At 38.3% G+C, this 18,731-nt stretch overlaps 1 protein-coding gene across 4 annotated transcripts in view; it reads right to left on the bottom strand.

Annotated features, from left to right (window-relative positions):
* Positions 1-358: 358 nt before the first annotated feature.
* Positions 359-18,731, bottom strand: part of fat3b (FAT atypical cadherin 3b) — an 80,684-nt gene continuing 62,311 nt past the window's right edge. For 2 of the 4 annotated variants that reach the window (XM_008427208.3, XM_008427210.3), the window contains 8 exons: positions 18,092-18,239; positions 15,798-16,181; positions 13,950-14,205; positions 8,663-8,755; positions 7,108-7,167; positions 6,784-6,822; positions 3,834-3,899; positions 359-1,999 (listed from right to left, as the gene is read on the bottom strand). In XM_008427208.3, coding sequence (XP_008425430.2) covers positions 1,248-1,999; positions 3,834-3,899; positions 6,784-6,822; positions 7,108-7,167; positions 8,663-8,755; positions 13,950-14,205; positions 15,798-16,181; positions 18,092-18,239 — 1,798 coding nt within the window. In that variant the 3' untranslated portion in view covers positions 359-1,247. Of the gene's footprint in view, positions 2,000-3,614; positions 3,646-3,833; positions 3,900-6,783; positions 6,823-7,107; positions 7,168-8,662; positions 8,756-13,949; positions 14,206-15,797; positions 16,182-18,091; positions 18,240-18,731 lie in introns of all 4 variants that reach the window. The other 2 variants (XM_017308618.2, XM_008427214.3) reach the window with 2 other exon arrangements.

Raw genomic sequence — 18,731 nt, 5'->3', positions numbered from 1 at the left:
TAAAACAGTCATGAGCTGAAATGTTTACAGTTCTGCTATACTCTTGAACTTGTTTTCAAATGTTGGAGTAAACCCTGGTCTTCATAATCTTGTTTATCCATAAAAGTAATTTCATAAACAACTGATTTAATTTAGAACAAAATTAGAACATAGGTGGACTCCAATTAATGAATTAGGTGACTTCTAAAGGAAATGTGTTACCCTGAATGTTGCTAGATATTTCTATATAAAAAGAAAAATAAAACAATTAATTTTTCTTTTACTTCAAAATTATGCACTACCTGTTTTGTCAATTACACAAATCCCATGAAAATGCACAGAACAAGACAAAAGGCGAAAAATTTCAAAGAGCCTGAAAGCTTTTTCAAATAACTTTATACTAATTACAAAATCAGACATGTTAAAAGGTCTTTCCACGCATAAATTTAAAGCAAGGGGACAAAAAGAAAACCACAACTGTTGGCAAAAATTTTAAATACATAATAACATCCATGATGTGTGTTGACGAAAGAGGTTCTCACAAATGAGTAGTTATCAAATAAATATTCATAGAATAATTGAATGATTAAGGAAAAGTCCCCCCGGGTCTCAGCATTGGTAATCTTAATAGCTCAGCTCAGGCTGTGTGCAGTAGGACGTGGGTGAAAATATCTCTCCCAAACAACCCCAAGCATGTGCCAGTGAAAATAATAAAAGCTCTAAGAAATGTGAGGCTGAGTTCACACAGCGATTGTGTGTGTGCATGTTTGTGTGTGAGTGTGCGTGTGCTTGCATGTTTGGAAAAATACAATGTACATACAAATACAAGGCACACAACAACACATAGACGTACGATGGTATCATCCCCCCCCACCCCAAAAAATAACAACAGAGGAACAGATGAATGCAGAGCTTCAGTGGCTCTAAATAATAAATGTAACGGCTTTGATTCACAGCCAATCGCGGACGACTCTCACGCGGCACAGGTGAAGGCGTTGAGAGAACACATGAATTTCCTCTGATTCCTGCAGCTTATCGAAGATCCAGGGGATTGGTGGTGGATTAGTGCTTGTTTACACCAGGATAAGCATAACAGACGCATGTGTGTCTTTTTTTTTTTTATATTCCTGTACAATTATTTTTAGATGCTGCAGCAGAGGTGTTGTACTATAAATACAAAGTAAAGTCAGAGAGAATCGCTGCCTCTCTGCTGTCTATAAAGGATTAATAAATGCTTTAAATATTCTGTAAACAGTCTGGTTAGTGGTTCATTTACACCCCTCCCAGCTTCCTGTTGGCTCAGATCCGGTAGAGGTTCTGTTCGTCCGAGTGGCTCTCCTGGCTCTGAGCGACACCAGGTTCAGAAGTCTTTCTAGCTCATCTCCGGAACCACTCAGACCGGCAGAGCCGAGTCCTTCCTGTTCCTCTTGTGATCGCCTCCATTCCTCCTCCTGTAGATCCCAGGCCCTCAAAGGGGGCATGAGTTGAGCCGGGTGCAGGTTGAGGCCCGGCGGGCTCGACGGGTATCCCTCGTACGCTCGCCGTGTTGGCGGTAGAGTGTCGTAGAGACTCTCTGAGTCGTCGTTTGGCTCTGGATCATGGCAGGCCTCTCTGTACTCCTCGTAAATAGGCGAGGAGCCGTCTTCAACACTGTCACGGCCGTGCAGCTGCAGATGTTCTCTGTGGTGCGCCACCACATCCCTGCTTCTCATCTCCGTCTTTTTCCCTTCCCCTTCGTGTCTCCTCTTTTCATCTCTGTGCACAGTTTGCCTTCTTTCCCACTCGCCAGACTGATTCCTCTCCCACTGGAAGGTCCTCCTGTTCTCCTGGCCCCACTCATGGCCTCCGTCACCGCTGCAGCTCATCATTCTGGAGTCAAGCTGGAGGGAGCGTGTGCTGCCTCCACGTCTGATGTTCTGCTGGGCGTCACTGAGGTTGTAATGGCATCCCACCTCTGGCGGATGCAGCCGTGACGGTGACAGCCAGCTCAAACTCTGGAAGGAAGTCTCCCACCGGTATGCTGAAAAAGAAAAGACAGAGAGCAACTCTTTAGGTGGGCTGGCAGTGTTTTACGGACAAGAAGTATTATTTTAATGAGGAGCTGAAATATATAAGCTCACATGCTGCGTTATGAGCCCGAGGCCCCACTGCATGAAAACTAATGATGCTAAACTGCTTTAGGCATGAAGTCCTTAGTATAAAAAACAACCGCTTTTACTGTCTTTTGGATAGTGCGAGGAGGAATGATATGATCGTTTTAATGGGTTTCACATCAGTAAAACATAGCTGCACTTTCAAAACCATTTCATAATCGTAACTACAGGAAGTTGACTGAGGCGAGCCAAGCACCAAACGACTATGCCATAGAAAAGCATTTATACATCATGAACTTTTTTACGTTTGTCTCTTTAAAGCGACCTTTATTGTATCTTATTAGGATTTTATGTGATAAACTTCCATTAAAGTATAGTCATAGTCATAAGAAAATGTATAAATGTTTTTTAAAATGCTTTACAAATCCATATTTGAAAAATGCAGGACTAATTTAGATTTTTTATTTTTTGCAGAAAAGATCTGAAATGGATTTTGGTCTGGATTTTGACTAGGTCATTGTAGCACATCCATCCTTTGATCTTAACCACATGTCAAACTCAAGGCCCAGGGACCAAATCCCGCCGACCTTAGCTATTTCTGCAGACCTACAGTCTAGAGGGACACATAAATAAAACAGTCAACATAACAGTTGCTGTTTACACATTAATTTGATCAATCAATTCAAAGCAGTTTTTTTCTGTATACTGCCAAATAGGTCTATTTGAACAACTATTTTAGCTTTTGTTTATCAAAGTTATATCTGTAATATATAGGTAGTTATTTTATTTAATTTTGTCTTACAAATTCATTGTCTGAAATAGGTTAATTATTGAACATTCCTTGCACTTTTTGTTTCACACAAAGATTCATTTTATGTTTTGATTAATTTTGAGGTAATGCCATTTGATTTTGAACTGAAGATGAAATATATATATATATATATATATATATATGTAAATACTACTTAGCACTTCTTGCGCACTGCACCGTACACCCTTACAAGAGGCCAAGACTTTCACTGAGATTGTAAATTACAAATAGGATTTGTATTTAATAGGTTTTTCATTTCCTGTGTCTTGATAAGCTAAATCTGATTTTTACTACAATTTTCAAATGGGGGTAAATATGTTTGTAAGGCACAACACATGCCAGTAATTATTATTGCATTAATTATTATTACTCTCTTTTAAGCTCTTCAATACTTTCTCTGCGGTATAAATCATTTTCTTAACAAGTATAAACCATTTGAAAATTTACAAGCCAGTTATGAGGCTTGCTGAGAAATTTCCAGTGTGTTTACCTCATTCTGGAATATTTATTATTACACAAATTATGAATGCAACAAAATGCAACATGTTGATATGCGTTCTTCATTGAAATGAATTAAACTGAGAAAACATAGTAAATCAGAACTTCTAACAAACTATAGCATGCAGGCTGCATAATTCATGGTTTGGCTAATGAGCTGTGAGTGAAAAGTTATCATATTGATGAAGTGAGAGGAGCCAGAGGGGTCAGTCTCTGTGTGGGATAAAGCGTACACTTCATTAGTGTCCTGGAGAATGCCAGCTCCTGGGGTGCAATGCAAGACACACACGGACAAGAGATATTTATTAGACTTCCATGCCAACAAACCACAAAAAAATTGGGATTTTCTTTCTCAGCATGCCATTGCTGTTGAAATATCTGGGTCTCTGGTTGGAATATTAAAAAAATAAATAAATAAAAGAGGGCATAAATAAATAAATACATGCTCTTACAATCCACAGTGTACTCTTTGACGAACTCTACACAAATCTTATCCTTGTTCTGCAGGTGTTGCCTCGCTATCGGTGAAATGGAAACAAAACAAACATCTCATCGGACGGAAAAACTTGGACGAAACAGTCCAAAAGCAAACTGCGAATACAGAAAAAAGACTTGGGGGAGAATATTGAAGCAATGCATGATAACAGGAGGGTATTACCAATAAATGTACAGCAAATGAACATAAACACAAACAAAGAAAATCAACAGCACCTGATCTATATGCGCACATATTATCTGTAATACAATAATAGAAGTGGACAGTTATGCAGAGAGCTATGTTGGTACAATAAATGGACAAAGATCCCTTTTCAGTCTTAAATGTTTACATAATCATAATTTTAGCAATAATAGTAAGTTATTTAGTGCATGGAGTAAAAAAAAAACAAACTGACATTTTTAATGCCTTAACATTTATAGCAACCCCATATTAAGTATTTTAAGTATTTGCAAATATGTATAATGGAATGAATCTAAAATAGGCGACTCCATGAGCTGCGGCAGTAAGACAAAGATGACTCTGAATGTGGCTCGTTTGTGTTGCTCTTCAGAACATTTACGGGGTTTTCCCTAACTCTGACCAAAAAAAATGACAGAGCAGGGGAGAACCTGCTCTGTGTTTCTCACACAATCTGCAGAGACTGGATGACACTAGCAAAAAGAGGATTTATTTTAACCATAAAGACTGCTGGCCCGTTTTCGAGGATAAATCTTTACTAATTTAGGCCCCGATTACCATACTTTTAGTTGTATTATTCAATAATTTCTAGCATGTTTTCATCTGTTTCAATGCTCGTTAATTAAAGCTAATTATCTGTTCAATATCCCCGTTTTCCGTGTGTCTCGCCCCTTTCAAATACAGCTTGGCTGCTTAGCCCTTTCTGGAATAATTAGCCTCTGTAACCATCTAATTTAGATGTAGAATTAGTTCTGCCTTTCTATTTTATTCAACAGAAGCTGAATACTCATTTTTGTTGATTAAACTTTTCACAAAAAAAAACTAAAATAAAACTCCTTTTTGGTTCTTTACTGATCAAGAGCTTTAAGTTCTACAAGGGGATTAATCTTGCTTCACGTGTGTAATTAAGTATGTGCACTTATGCAGCATTAAAAATAATTCAGCCATGTATTTTACATGTGTGGTATCATTTTATGTGTAGGCTTTATTGTACTTCAGTAAGCTGGTGATGTGTTGAGATAAATGCAGCTTTGCACAGAGTCAGACATGAAATGCTTGTTAGGCCTAGGACATTTAGAGAAACTGAGAACAAACAGATTCTGTAACTATGAGCCAGTTAATATTGACTGTAAGACTGTAGCAGGAAGGGACACACTGATCTTATTCTGTAGGTGCCTAACTGCGTATTCTTTGTAAAAGCAAAGCAATGCATTTATTCGTCAGGAGAGAAAAGTCAGTGGTCAAACTGTGGCTGGTGCCCTACTTAGTGTGAGAGCGAAAGTATTAGAAGCTGCCTTTTTCTCTGCTGCTTTGTGTCCTTAAAATCCTCTGAGGCTGTCTGAAAGGCTGGGGTGAAAGCTCTGCTTTGCTTAAACAGATAATTAACAGTAAAATAGCTTGTCTCATGGAAAAATGTGACCCCATGCTTTTATTTTGGTTCACATTTTAAACAAAACTGTGTTGATGTTTCAAACAGCTATAACAGCATTATTTTCTGTTCCAGATAGAATCCATACAATGTTGTTTCAAATCTTTAGAAATTGCGCTCCCGATGTGTGGCAGCTTTTCTAGACAGACAGTGCAACCCGCCCAGAACTGGAAAAATTGCCAACGGCAGCTTGCGTAAAACAATAAATAGTCCAAGGTGGTTACCCGGCCCCAAATCTGCTTGAACATCTGTGGGACGCACCAGAGCAAAACCCAATCCCACCCACCCACAGTAAAGACGCGCTGCCAAGTCCTCCACTTCAGAGAACACAAGACATGCCAAGAAATCCCATGTACTGTACATGCCACGATGAGCTGAGCTGTTCTGGTGAGATGAGAGGGAACTCATGTTAGAAGGTTGGTGCTTTTCATTTTTGTAGTCAGATGGAACAAAAAGCATAGATGATGCAGCTGTGGCAGGAATTTATCCATAAATTATTTAAGATTCAACAGGTATGGGTCAAACAATTGAACCCAAGATCAAGAGGAAAAACAGTATTTATAATACCATTTTTTTTATTATGAAAAGACAATCATGAGAAAGACTGTTGACTTGAGGAGGGTGAGAAACAAAACAATCTTTGTTCACAGAGTGCTATACCCAAACATGTTAGTGGAAAGTTAAGTGGAAGAAAAACATCTTGTAGAAAAAGATGCAGAGTAAAATTTGGGAGGATTGTGAAGTCACATTTAAACTGTAAATTCACTATATAACATTTATTAACAATATGATCATAAAAGGAGGGCCAATCAACTATTGAGTGTAGTACAGTACATAGGAAATGTCTTCAGAATGCTAATATTTCTGTAAACCTGAATAGCAACCCTTAAAGATTACATTTCCTATTTTTTTTTATTAGCATGCTGCTCTTTGTTCTATGGGGTCCCCAATTGGTTCCTGTTTGTAAAATCTACAAAACAAAATAAACATTATACATCACTCTCTGCAAATACATTATCTCTGATGATGTTCTAATTTATAGAAATCCACTAGCGCCACCAATCAGAAGACAGCACGTGGAAATACTTTAACATTTAAAATATGAACCACAAAATATATCAATATATTGGCTTACAGAGAATCTGATGATCTCTAGAGTATTGGGTGCAATGAACATTTTAATAGAACACAATGTAAAGTACGCAATAGGTCGGGCTTAGGATAAGAGCTCGGTAAGGGAAGTCGGAGGGATGGCTTTTTAATAAGATGTTTTTCAGCTGCTTTGCGTCTCACTCACCCGGGCTGTTCCACTGCTGTTCTTTGTCCATGTTTGACACTTCAAAGGGAGAGAGAAAGCAAAAGTCAGAGAAAGCCGGAGACAAACAACACAGGAACCAAAGAGGGAAAATTGAAGTAGAGAGAGGCGCGATGTCAGAAACTGACAAAAATATTGAAAATCTAAGCAGAATGTTTTATTCTTAATAAGAACGGGGATTCAAGGCACAGCCTGGGTTGCTTTCAGCACACTGTATCTTTTTGCTCTGCCGCTGAACAAAGAGTTTGGCAACAGAAGGCAGGCACAAAAGAGAAACAGGAGTTAACAGAAGATGTTCTTTCATACCTTCACTTTCAATATCATCAACAGCGTCATTGACTAGACGTATGACTGTGACTATGGATGCTAGAAGGAAAACACAAAGAGAAAAACAGAAGAAAAGAAACGACGTCAGTGCATTTTTCATTATGTGTCACTGTAAAATATAAGAATGCAATTGGCAGTGGGCACACATGTTGAAAACACAAAGAGTGGGGACATGTTATTCTTACAAACACATTTTTACACATGTGAGATATATATTACATGCTGTTCTAAGTTTCTTTCTGATAATATCCGGATTGAGTTGTCATTGTGCTCTTGGAGTAATTTTGAGTAATTGCTTGTTTTTTTGTGTAGATTGCATTTTACTAACTCAGCTTCTCTATTAAAATTCGTTGTGTGATCTGAAAAACCACAAACAAGAAGAAATATGAAAGAGAACAAACACTTGTTCACAGTGTTGCATACAGAGAGTGGCGAAACTTTGTCTATACTTCTTCATTGTTCAGCTTGTGATATGACACAGATGGAGGAAGGCGGATACCAGACGACATTTAATCCCAAGAAAATTCCCAAAACAAACAAAGAAGGACCCTGACTGGCGGATGGAAACTCATCTGGACAAAGTGGCAGTGCTTTGTATGAGCAAAAGTTGAATATTTGCCGCAGGAGATTCAAGGAAACCTCAAACTTCAATGAACGAATAAAAACAACACTCCAAGAATGTTTCTAATGAGGGAATCACATTGTAACATGACATGAAGCTCAAAATTGTTGATTTTACATAATATCCTCCCTTTAAATAACCCAGTGCATTGTGAAGTCCACTGTTGAAAAGGGGAGCGGGTTGGACTCCCCCCCACTGGAGTTTTTTTTATTTTTAATTTTTTTTTTATTGTTTATTCAATGTTGCATAACTCTGTATTTTTGTGTTTATTGATATAATGCACCCAGATACTTGTGAACAAGATCCCCAGATAAATCGAGGTATCCCCGATTATCCCCAGGTAAATACCGGTCGATCTACGTTCCCACCCTCATCTATGGTCATGAGCTTTGGGTCATGACCGAAAGAACGAGATCACGGGTACAAGCGGCCGAAATGGGTTTCCTCCGCAGGGTGGCTGGGCTCTCCCTTAGAGATGGGGTGAGAAGCTCGGTCATCCGGGAGGGACTCAGAGTAGAGCCGCTGCTCCTCCACGTCGAGAGGAGCCAGTTGAGGTGGCTCGGGCATCTGGTAAGGATGCCTCCTGGACGCCTCCCTGGTGAGGTGTTCCAGGCACGTCCCATCGGGAGGAGGCCTCGGGGAAGACCCAGGACACGCTGGAGGGATTACGTCTCTCGGCTGGCCTGGGAACGCCTTGGGATTCCCCCGGAGGAGCTGGAAGAAGTGGCTGGGGAGAGGGAAGTCTGGGCCTCCCTTCTGAAGCTGCTGCCCCCGCGACCCGACCCCGGATAAGCGGAAGAAAATGGATGGATGGATGGATGGATATAATGCACTTTGAAATGCCTTGCTGCTGAAATGTGCTATACAAATAAAATTTGACTGACTAAAGTGGTTTCAGTAATTCATTCCTACCATTGTCATCTATGGACTCAGAGGTGTAGGAACTGAGGGAGCGCTCATCAGAGGTGGAATCCGAGAGACACGCCACGTCCTCCTCCACGAGCTCTGCAACATGTAAATTACATAGAAATCAGAAATAAAATTAAAATCACATAAATCATGTAAATTAAAAAAATAAAATGAAAAGATTCAGTGTGCATTAATTATGCCTGTTTTAACTTTCAACTACATTATTAAATTGCATGAAACATTTGAAATTTTAACCTTACAAGCTTTAGTGAAACAAGTAAATTACATTATTTTAAAATGTACTGTGCCGCGTAACTGAGAAAAGGAACAGAGCTTTTCAAATTTAAGAAATCATCCTTTTACAACACTAAAAATTGTAGAGTGCAGATGTAATTTTTGACATGCAGCCACACTTACAAGCCAATTTATTTTTAAATCCCACAAATAGCTGAAAGGCTGATTACTTTTAAAAAACTGAAGACCAATTCAGAGGGAGAAAAAGAAAGAAAGCTAAACAGATACACTGAGATGAAACTGGGGTTATTTCACAGGAGAGGAATTCATGAAGTGCATGAAAATGATCATAATCTCACACTGACGGTTACAAATTGACTTAAATTACATGAAGGAAGACAATTCTGGGTAGAAAGGATGCTACGATGAACACTATGGTAGGAATGATTGTCAAAAAGAAAAACTTTTTTTCAAACAAAACCTAAAATCATGTTTCTATGCAGTTGTACCTGGATTGAAAGAAAACAGCCTGAACCGATCATGTATTCACTTCTGAATCAAGTTTGACAAACTATTTCATTTCAGCTGCACTGTTCGCTCAGCAAATGACTTATCTGTAAGTCATTTGCTGAGCGAACTGCTTCTGAAATGAAGTAGTTTTACTTTTCGTGCTCTTTTTCCCGCCGTCTGCAAAATCGAGAAATAGTATGCTGTATTTTGGTATATTTGTTCATCTGTTTCTCTTCTGAGCAAGACTGAAAATAAACATCTTAAAGGAGAACTGATTTCTTAGAAAGTTTATTAACTAAAGGATGCGGTGATGCAATGGTATTGAGAGAAACGCGTCTTAAAACCCTTGGGTGTTTGGGCTATCTGCACAGCAGAAACCAAAGCTCTCAACTTCAAGATGTAAACCTGACATTTTATGTGGGCAGAGGAGTCAACTTACATTTCATGTGGAGAAATCATCCAGATTTCTTTAGTTACCTTTGACTTGCATGTCAACAGAGGTGCATTTCAAATAAATGGATGCTTATAAATCAGCGTGATCCCTGACACCGCTTTTCTTTGCAGTTATTTGGGAGGCTGTATCCTTTCAAAGCACCCGCTTGCTTCTGAGTGATTGTTTGTCAGACAAGTGTCAAAAGGGCACAGCAGGTACTGGGGTGTCACAATGAGTTGGCATGTGGCTGTTAAAAGTGTCTGCAACACGGTCTGTTGAACCCGGGCACAGACAGGTACACTGCTCCTCCAGGTGCTCTAATCTCACAGCAATATAATGCCTGGTTTCACATAATTGTCCCAAATGTGAAAAGGATGGAAAAGGCAAACGAAGTGAAAGTCAAGGGCCAAAAAAATGGATTTTCTTTGCTAAACAAAATGGAGTAGAAATAAAAGGTTGAAACTATGCCTGTGTGTAATTAAGGTCAAACTTTTTTTCTTTTTTTTTGCTAAATTAGTAAGACTTAATGCAGGGATATGGGGAGAAAGAAAGAAAAGTAACGAGACCTGTGATTGACTTTTTGAATGAATCACAAAACACTTAAACATACATTATTAGAGCACATTGCTAAAGTATTCATCACTCTTAAGCTTTTTTCCAAATGTTATCTTTTAACCATGAATTGAAATGCTTTTCTATATACATATATTTTACAATATATCAACACAAACGAGTAAATAATTTGATAGTACAAGAAAAAGGGAAAACATTTAAACTCAGGCTGGGTTTGGAGCCCAAGAACTTCTTGCTACAAGGAGTTGGTTCTATCAGCTGTAAGTTGAATAGCAGTCCTATTTAAATGATTAAAGACTGTCATTTTGTTATTATCCACTCAGGGATGGGCTTTTCTACTCACAGGCATCAGATGCAGAATGCTGCCTGGGCATCACCTTCAGCTTTCTAGAACCATGCTACATATTCATAGTCTGGTGTTTATGGAGTTGGTAATGCTCCTCTGGGAATGTGTGCAGTAATGCAGCACCATCACTCATAAGGAATAAAGCAGCCACTGCAGATGCGTCTGTTCTGAGTCAGATAAAGAGGAGAGGATTCTACAAATAATTAGCTTCAGCAAAAAAGGCAAATGCTCAACGTCATCCTTTTGCATTTTGTTTCATTAGTGCTCCAGCGATTAAGTTGTGTTTTGCTTATGTACGGTATGCAGCTAAAAGTACAGGCTTTTCTTTATTCCACCCACTAACACACTCCTTGAACATGCCCTCTTTACTTGAACTCTTTAAAGTCCCATTAAAGCTCAAGCGGCATGACCGCTGTGTGTTTGGGTTTTGGTACTTTTATGTGCTTTAGTCATTGTCTTGTTATATACGTTTGCCATAGGCAGTTAATTTCTCTTTGTTCATCTTTTTTTTAGGAATGTATTGGCTTATTAGTTTAATTGTTGTGCTCAGTTTCTGTTTTTATTCTTGTGTTTTGTTTTCTTTGTATTTGGATTTATTTATCTTAGATCTATGATAGGTTTTGTTCTACTTTTCAAAAGTTCCTTTTGAGTCTTAGCTTCCCTTTGTGTTAATTTGTCGTCCTCCCTCAGTTTTGTACTTTCTTTCTGTCACACCAATACTTGATTTACTCTGATAGTTCATCTTGTTCCTTTGTCATTTTACCTGTGCGTCTCAATGTTTAGTCTCCCGGGTTTTGTTTATTCCTTGCCAGATTCTCTATTTCTCTGGTTCCACGTCCTGTTCACTTCTCTCCAGTACTGCAAGCTTCTTTTATTGTGTTGAAACTCTCCACTTTATGTCTACCTCTGGTCTGCCTGCATTTGGGTAAGATCAAAAAGTAATCCTTATATCTAATTAATGTATTTTTTTTATCTTTATGTGTTTATCAAGTGTCCAAGTTTTAACATTTATCTTATCTGCAATAAATTAAACATTAGGATGATTATTTTTATTCTGCTTTTAAATGTATCCATTATTGTTCACCCCTTCCTTTGTTAAACAGTTCATAATATTTGAAATGAAAATACTTATTATCACTAACACTAAGCCAAACAGAAGACCAATGCTAATCCCTATGAGTTTTGCTTCTGATTCATTTCCAACAGGAGATGCATTTGTCACAAATTGCTTTCTACAATCCGTTATAATATTATAATAAGGAGTAAATTTCATGAGAATTTCTGTTTTTGGCTACTGAACCATAGCAATATGGGACCTGAATTTGCTAACCAAGTATTTCATTATTCTATTGTATTTATTCATGATGGAGAACGTGTGTAACATTACAAATATGGATGTTTTCTAATAATAGGTGCAGCTCTGTAAAATGGAGAGCTGTTCAGTAATTCATTTATTTCAGTCATCCAGTTTAAAAAGTCAAACTTTTATATAATATTCATTAAACACAAGCTGGATAAAAAAATATTTCAAACAATGTTTTTTTCTTAATTTTTATAAAGAAACCCAAAATTCAGTTTCTTGTGGAATCCAAAAATTACACATGGGAAAAATATATATTTTTAATTTAGAAATACAATAATATTACATCTTCATGGAGACGGCTGCAGATTTGATAGTTGTCTGGCAAACATTCACTGACTCCACAAGAACTTGGCTGGTCAAAGTTTTGTAACCAGAATGGGAAGTTAGGTGGAAGGAAAAAGTGTGATATAAGAAAGGAGCACAATTAAAACAAATAACTGTAAACTTGAGAGAATTTTTGAGGGAGAAACCATTCAAGAAATTGCAGGAGATTATACCATCCCATGCTTCCCTCTGTTGACAGAGGAGCTGCTCATTTTATTTTCCAACTGGACTTGACAACACTCCAAAAAGTGCCAGTACTCGAATTAATCACCACTGTATCACTGTGCTGGATGGTCAGCAGACATTTGTGATCAAAACACCTTTGATAATTGTTAGAAAATTGATACGAGGAAGACCCAACACTACAGATAACCAAAGACTGCTATTAATGCAACCCTAACCCTATTCTAATATATAAAGATGCACATGTTTATTATTGTTCAGTGTTGAATTATGCTTCATTCAACAACTTTAATTATATTCATAGTTTGTGTGGTGTAAACAAGTAACTAAACAGTCTTCAATATGTTATAAAGGCGACACTTCAGACTAGTCATTAATGCAGTAATTTGGCTATTAGTTTTCTGTTTATCACACTTTAATTAATAGTCCCTCCTGTGTTTGTAGATTATGCATGCTATTCTTTATTTTCCCTGAATACACGCAGCAGGGGGAATAAACAAATAAAACAACTTATTTCCTATTCTCACAGGATGAAATCAATGATTAATGAGCAGGAAGTTCCAGCTGGAAGCTGTATTATTCAAACCGCAGCTCGGGCAACGAATCGAAAATATCTGACATCCACTTTTGCTCTGAAATGCAACCTGATAATTTCATTGACAGAGAACAAACCGAACTGCGGTCTTGTTGACAGGGTCGACAGCTAAATATCACTCTAAAATGGAACTATCTGACAATGTCTCACTGCTTCCCTTCACGTTCTAGACATCTGAGCCGAGACAGAGCCCTTGAAGCGTGGACGCAAAAAAGAAAAGGAAAAAAATTACATCGGAGAGGAAGGTTGGGATTGTTTCATGGAGACCAATTTCAGTGACTAATTCTGGACTTAACTTTTATAAAGAAAAGTAGGGCAGAAACATAAGGCATCGGTTCTGCCTGATTACTCTGACCATTCATACATAAGTGCAAGAGATGTAAGAGACTTTAGGCAGATCCAAGATGACATAATTGCCAATTTGAGGAGTGGGACTGAGGGTTAAATTATTATTTATTGCTCCAAGGAGAGTCAACAGAAAAGTGAAATGAAAGGAACACAACATAAAAATATGACGTTTTAAGCACTCTTGCCTACTCAGGGCCGTTTTCTTTGATGTTTGTGATCAAAAGGCACACATCACTGTGAAATAAGCTCTTGCAGTGGAGATGGTGGTGCGTTGGTAGCACAATGAGTTCACGGCTTGTGTACTCTTTTACCTTTGGAGATCAGATTGCGTGTGCTTGCGCGAGTGTGTGCATCTGTGTGTGCAGGATACCACAGCCTTACCCTGCGGACTGTTATCCCTCTGGGTTCTCTCCAGCTCAAAAGCCCTCTGCCCCCATTCCTCCTCCCTCTCGTCTCTGTGCCTGTCCAGGACTTTCTCTCTGGTTTCCTTGCCCTCCCATGAGACTTTGTGGGCTGGGCTGTGCTCCGGGCGGCGGGCCGATGCTGAGGGGAGATTGGGTGCCACGCTACACACTGCAATTCCTCTCCTATTTGCCATACCTCGGACATTAGACACATCTGAGAGGAAGCTGCTCATCTGCAGAGACATAGGGAATTATGCAGAAAGTATTAAGTAACCATTTATACTCACACATTTTGGTCAGATTGCCTATAAATATTGTGCATTTTTTTAAATCTGCAATGCAAACATTTTTTCTCTGCAATTAAATAGCTAATAAATACCCCTTGTTGGTAATTACTGTCTGTTTCCTAAAGTTTACAGCACCCATGGGTTATTTAACTTGATTTAGAAACTAAATGCAGTGCTGTAAAAAATATCCCTGCAGATGTGTTCTGTTGTTCTTTTATTTTTTAAACATAAATGTTTTGGATCATCAAACAATGTTTAATGTTTAATTTGACAAAGTTAATATGAGTAATTAATAGGTATGTTTTGAAATTCTGATTTTCATTTACCGTACTTTCTGCAGTATAAGGCGCACCTAAAAACCTTCACTTTCCTCAAAAGCCGACAGTGCGCCTTATAATCCGGTGCGCCTTATATATGGACCAATATTGAGCCACAACAGGTCTAGCAACTACGGTAAGCAGCCGCCGACTTCATTTTCCTCCGTAGAAGAAGAGGTGCGCGGTGCATGCTGGGATAGTTGTCAGAACGCTGGTTTGTTAATAAAGTTTGGGGGGGGCGGGGGGTGAGAGACAGAGACTGCAGCGGCAGTGTGTCGGTTGGTCTGTGTTACCCAGAAAGCAGTTGGGCACAATATCGCAACACCAACACCGTGAGTGAAACAACGACTGGGGCAGCCTACTACATAAAGTACTTGGGGACCACTTCATTACAAAAGTGGATGTGTAATAATAGAGTACGGCACTGCAGCGTCTATTCTATGCGCTTTATAATGCGGTGCGCCTTATATATATGAAAAAAGTTTTAAAATAGGCCATTCATTGAAGGTGCGCCTTATAGCGCGGAAAACACGGTATTAAAAGAAATAAATGATCCAAACCAGTCTAGCCCCATATGAAAATGTAATTGCCGCCTAAACCTGATAAACTGATAGAACTACTCTTAGCAAAACAAATGTGCCTGTTTTTGATATTTTATTTTATTTTTTTTATTGATAACTGCCAACCAGTCTGTACACAGTCTGGCACACATTAAAAAGTTCTCTAAAGCTAGGCATATGCTCTTATAAAACATTATTCACAAGGAAGACCATTTTTATATTGAAGTGTGCCCTTATACAGATGACACTATGAGATTTGAAGCTAATTATTGATAAACTTCAATCTGCCATTCAACTCCTGCACATATCATTGCATGGCACAATTGTGTTTCTTAAGGTGAACAAAACAAAAAATAAATAAAATGCACTCGGATCTCGGATATACAGTAATAGGTACCAACTCCAGGCCTCGAGGTTCAGTGTACTGCAGCTTTTAGATGTGTTCCAGGTCTAACACACCTGAATCAAACGCCTGAATCACCTCTTCAGTATGCACTCAAGTTCTCCAGAATCCTGCTAATGAGCTCATTATTTGAGTCAGGTTTGCTGAAGCAGAGACACATCTAAAAGCTGCAGGACACAAGACGTCAAGGCCTGGATTTGAGGATCAGTGACTTAGGTTGCAATGTGATATAGAAGTGAATGAGGTTCACTTAGACACCTGACTGCTTTCACTGGAAGTGGTCCTCTCGGTTCCCGGGAGGATCGAGTGGGCTGTAGGACGCACCATGACTTGGGGAGGACCTCCGGTGCAGCCTCCCACCTCACCATAGGTTGCCGTGGTAGCCGGTGAGCCTGGCACACGCACAGCTTTGAACTCAATCCCCTCGACCCCCATTCCAGTCTTGTGTAGCATGTAGCTAGCTTCGGAGGAAACAGCTGAGATGCCCGAAGCAGCCATGGTCCCAGGACCCGGGTCGGAGTCTTTCCGGAATTTGATTTTCTTCCTGAAGGCGACGAAGAGTATGAGGAGAAAAATGATGACAAAGGCAAGCACTCCAATGCCTATTATTTCCCCCGGTCCAACATAAGACAGCGGCTCAGCCTGCAAAACATTGAAAAGAAGAAGAAGAAGAAAAAAAAATCACTAAAACATGGACTCAGCATCTCTTATTCAAAGTGTAAGAAAAGACCAAGAGAAGGATCCACTTCTGGTTATAAAATGATCAAATACATCCAGCAACCGCTGAGATGATTAAACTTATCTAGAGTAAAAGTAAAAATAACTTTTCTCCCCTTCAGGCTGTGAAGTTTGGAGTCACCAGTCAGGGTAATATGAAATGGAGGGGAAGTCCAGGTTTTCATCTATACATGGACTTTTAGGATAGTGAGTAAATTTACTCAAGGTGTGAAAAAGGAACTACAAAAAACAGACCTTTTTATCATTATTATAATTTGGAAAATTTCCCAGTAAGACTGAAAACAAAAATGCATTTTATTCATGTTAAATCAAAGTAGGTAATGCAGGTAACAGATTTAGTTACTCTGGCGGCATATGACAGAAACACAATTTATAGCATTACATGCAAAAGAAAATGATCAATGCTCCTTTTTTTATTTAACAGAAGATCTTGCTCAGTCCAGATTTTTACTGCATATTGGTTGTAAAAGGTTACATCCCTGCTTCTTATGACATTCTCACAAACATCAAAAGCACTTTCTGAACTTTGCAACTTCAAGTATGCAGTATTGGTACATGATAATATCAGAAATATTTAAAATGTCTCACAGACATGTTTCCATTTACTTTTTAATCAATGGAACTTCATGAAAAAAATAGCAAACTTAATTTTTGAGATGTTTTATATCACTTTTATGAAAAGATCTAAGTAATCCATTTAATTTAATAGTGAGAATCCTTGATGACACCTACATCTCGGTTTTGACTCATCCTAATTATATTACTAATCCTTGGGATGCTGGGATGCTAAATTTAATCTATTATCAAAAATTAAGAAGGATCACACCTGTGCTTACAGCGTCCCACAGCTGTCTGTTGTCGTTTGTCAACATAAAAACTATTTAACAAGGACAATAGAATCCTGCCACAATCTTGAGATGAGAAGCAGATCTTTGAATCAGATAGAATAAATGAAGATTTCCACAGCCATTATCTGTTCTAAAGGCAAAGCAGAATAATTGTTTCTCTGGGGAAAAAAAAAAAAAAAAGCACGTTTAACAGACTTTCCAATGTAGTGATTAAGCAGAGAAATCTCAGCCGAACTCTTTGAGCTCATTCACACCTTCCCGTCTGGCGGGCTTCATTGGCCTTCATATTGTTTTTTTTTTGTTCAAAAATATTCTCCAACAAACCTCTGAGGCATTTTTAGAACAGCTCTATTTATATTAATAAATACAATTAAGCTGGTGGTTGAAATGTACCAAAACGTGAAAAGGGTTTAAGGGTATGAATGTTTTTTTAAAGTACTGCATGTGTGTAAAACCTCCCTTGGATCACTCATGTTATTAAAATGTGTTTTTAAAAATCATTTGAAAATGTATTATATATATATATATATATATATATATATATATATATATATATATATATACCTCCGTGATTGCTTTGTTTCACTTCATTAAAAAAAGCTAAGTAGTACATGGAGAAATAAAACAGATGAGCTGGACCCATTTTAGAATCAGTCAAACACTTCATTTCAATGTAGACAACTTGAAAGCATCTGGAAATTGCACTAGAAGGAACGTAGTGTAATGTATAATAAAAGTCATAAGCATGACAAACTTCAAATAAAAGCTGTGATTCACCCATTACCACACTTTAACTCCTTCAGTGTGGAGACAAGGATACAAATCCCTCCAGGTAGCCGTATCTCTCAAAACTCCTAGCAGTTTCACTGTGACTCCCAAGTATAATTAGGTGAATATACTGGAGTATTTTCCCCTGGATTTATTACTCTTTTATTAATCCGACTTTGTGCGTGGTTAAAACTCTACCTCTGTGTCATCCTCAGGGACCTGATTGTCGCAAAACTGGTCCTCGTATCCATCTGAGCAGTTGCAGTAGAACGAACCGAACGTGTTGACACACTCTCCTCTGTTTCCACAGTTGTCCTGGTCACACTCATTTACATCAACATCACATCTGACGGGCAAGAGACAAGTATATTACCATTCATGGGATGTGCTGAAGAGAACTTTTTTTTTGCAATAAAACTAAAAGAACACAAAATTAAAGGTTTGACGGTATGCTAAAAAATATATGTCAATTTGCCATATTTTCTCAATTTGAAAGTGTATAAATGTATTGTAAATATGGATATGGCACATATGCCTGGATGAATGGGTGACATTTTAAAAAAATAAAACTCATCCCTGTCAAGCATTTACATGAAATTCCACAATCTTTGATATTTTTCCAGACTACAGTCAAAACAAGAGGTTAACTCTATGCATTTCCTATTGTCTGATTGTATAAGGTTTTAAATCAAACAGACATGTTCACATAGATTCATAGAAAGAAAAATGCCCCCCAGAAAAATTGCATGCGTAGTTCCAACCTCTGCATGAATATGTGTTCCTCTTAGGTTTTTATATCAAACACGGTGTCCTGCTGTGAAGGGAAAAGAAAATACTA

The sequence above is a fragment of the Poecilia reticulata genome, chromosome 14 (assembly GCF_904066995.2).
Source record: "Poecilia reticulata chromosome 14, P_reticulata-male-v2, whole genome shotgun sequence".
Classification (NCBI taxonomy): domain Eukaryota; kingdom Metazoa; phylum Chordata; class Actinopteri; order Cyprinodontiformes; family Poeciliidae; genus Poecilia; species Poecilia reticulata.
The sequence above is the reverse complement of the archived record's forward strand: the minus strand, read 5'-3'. Positions and strand labels throughout refer to the sequence as shown.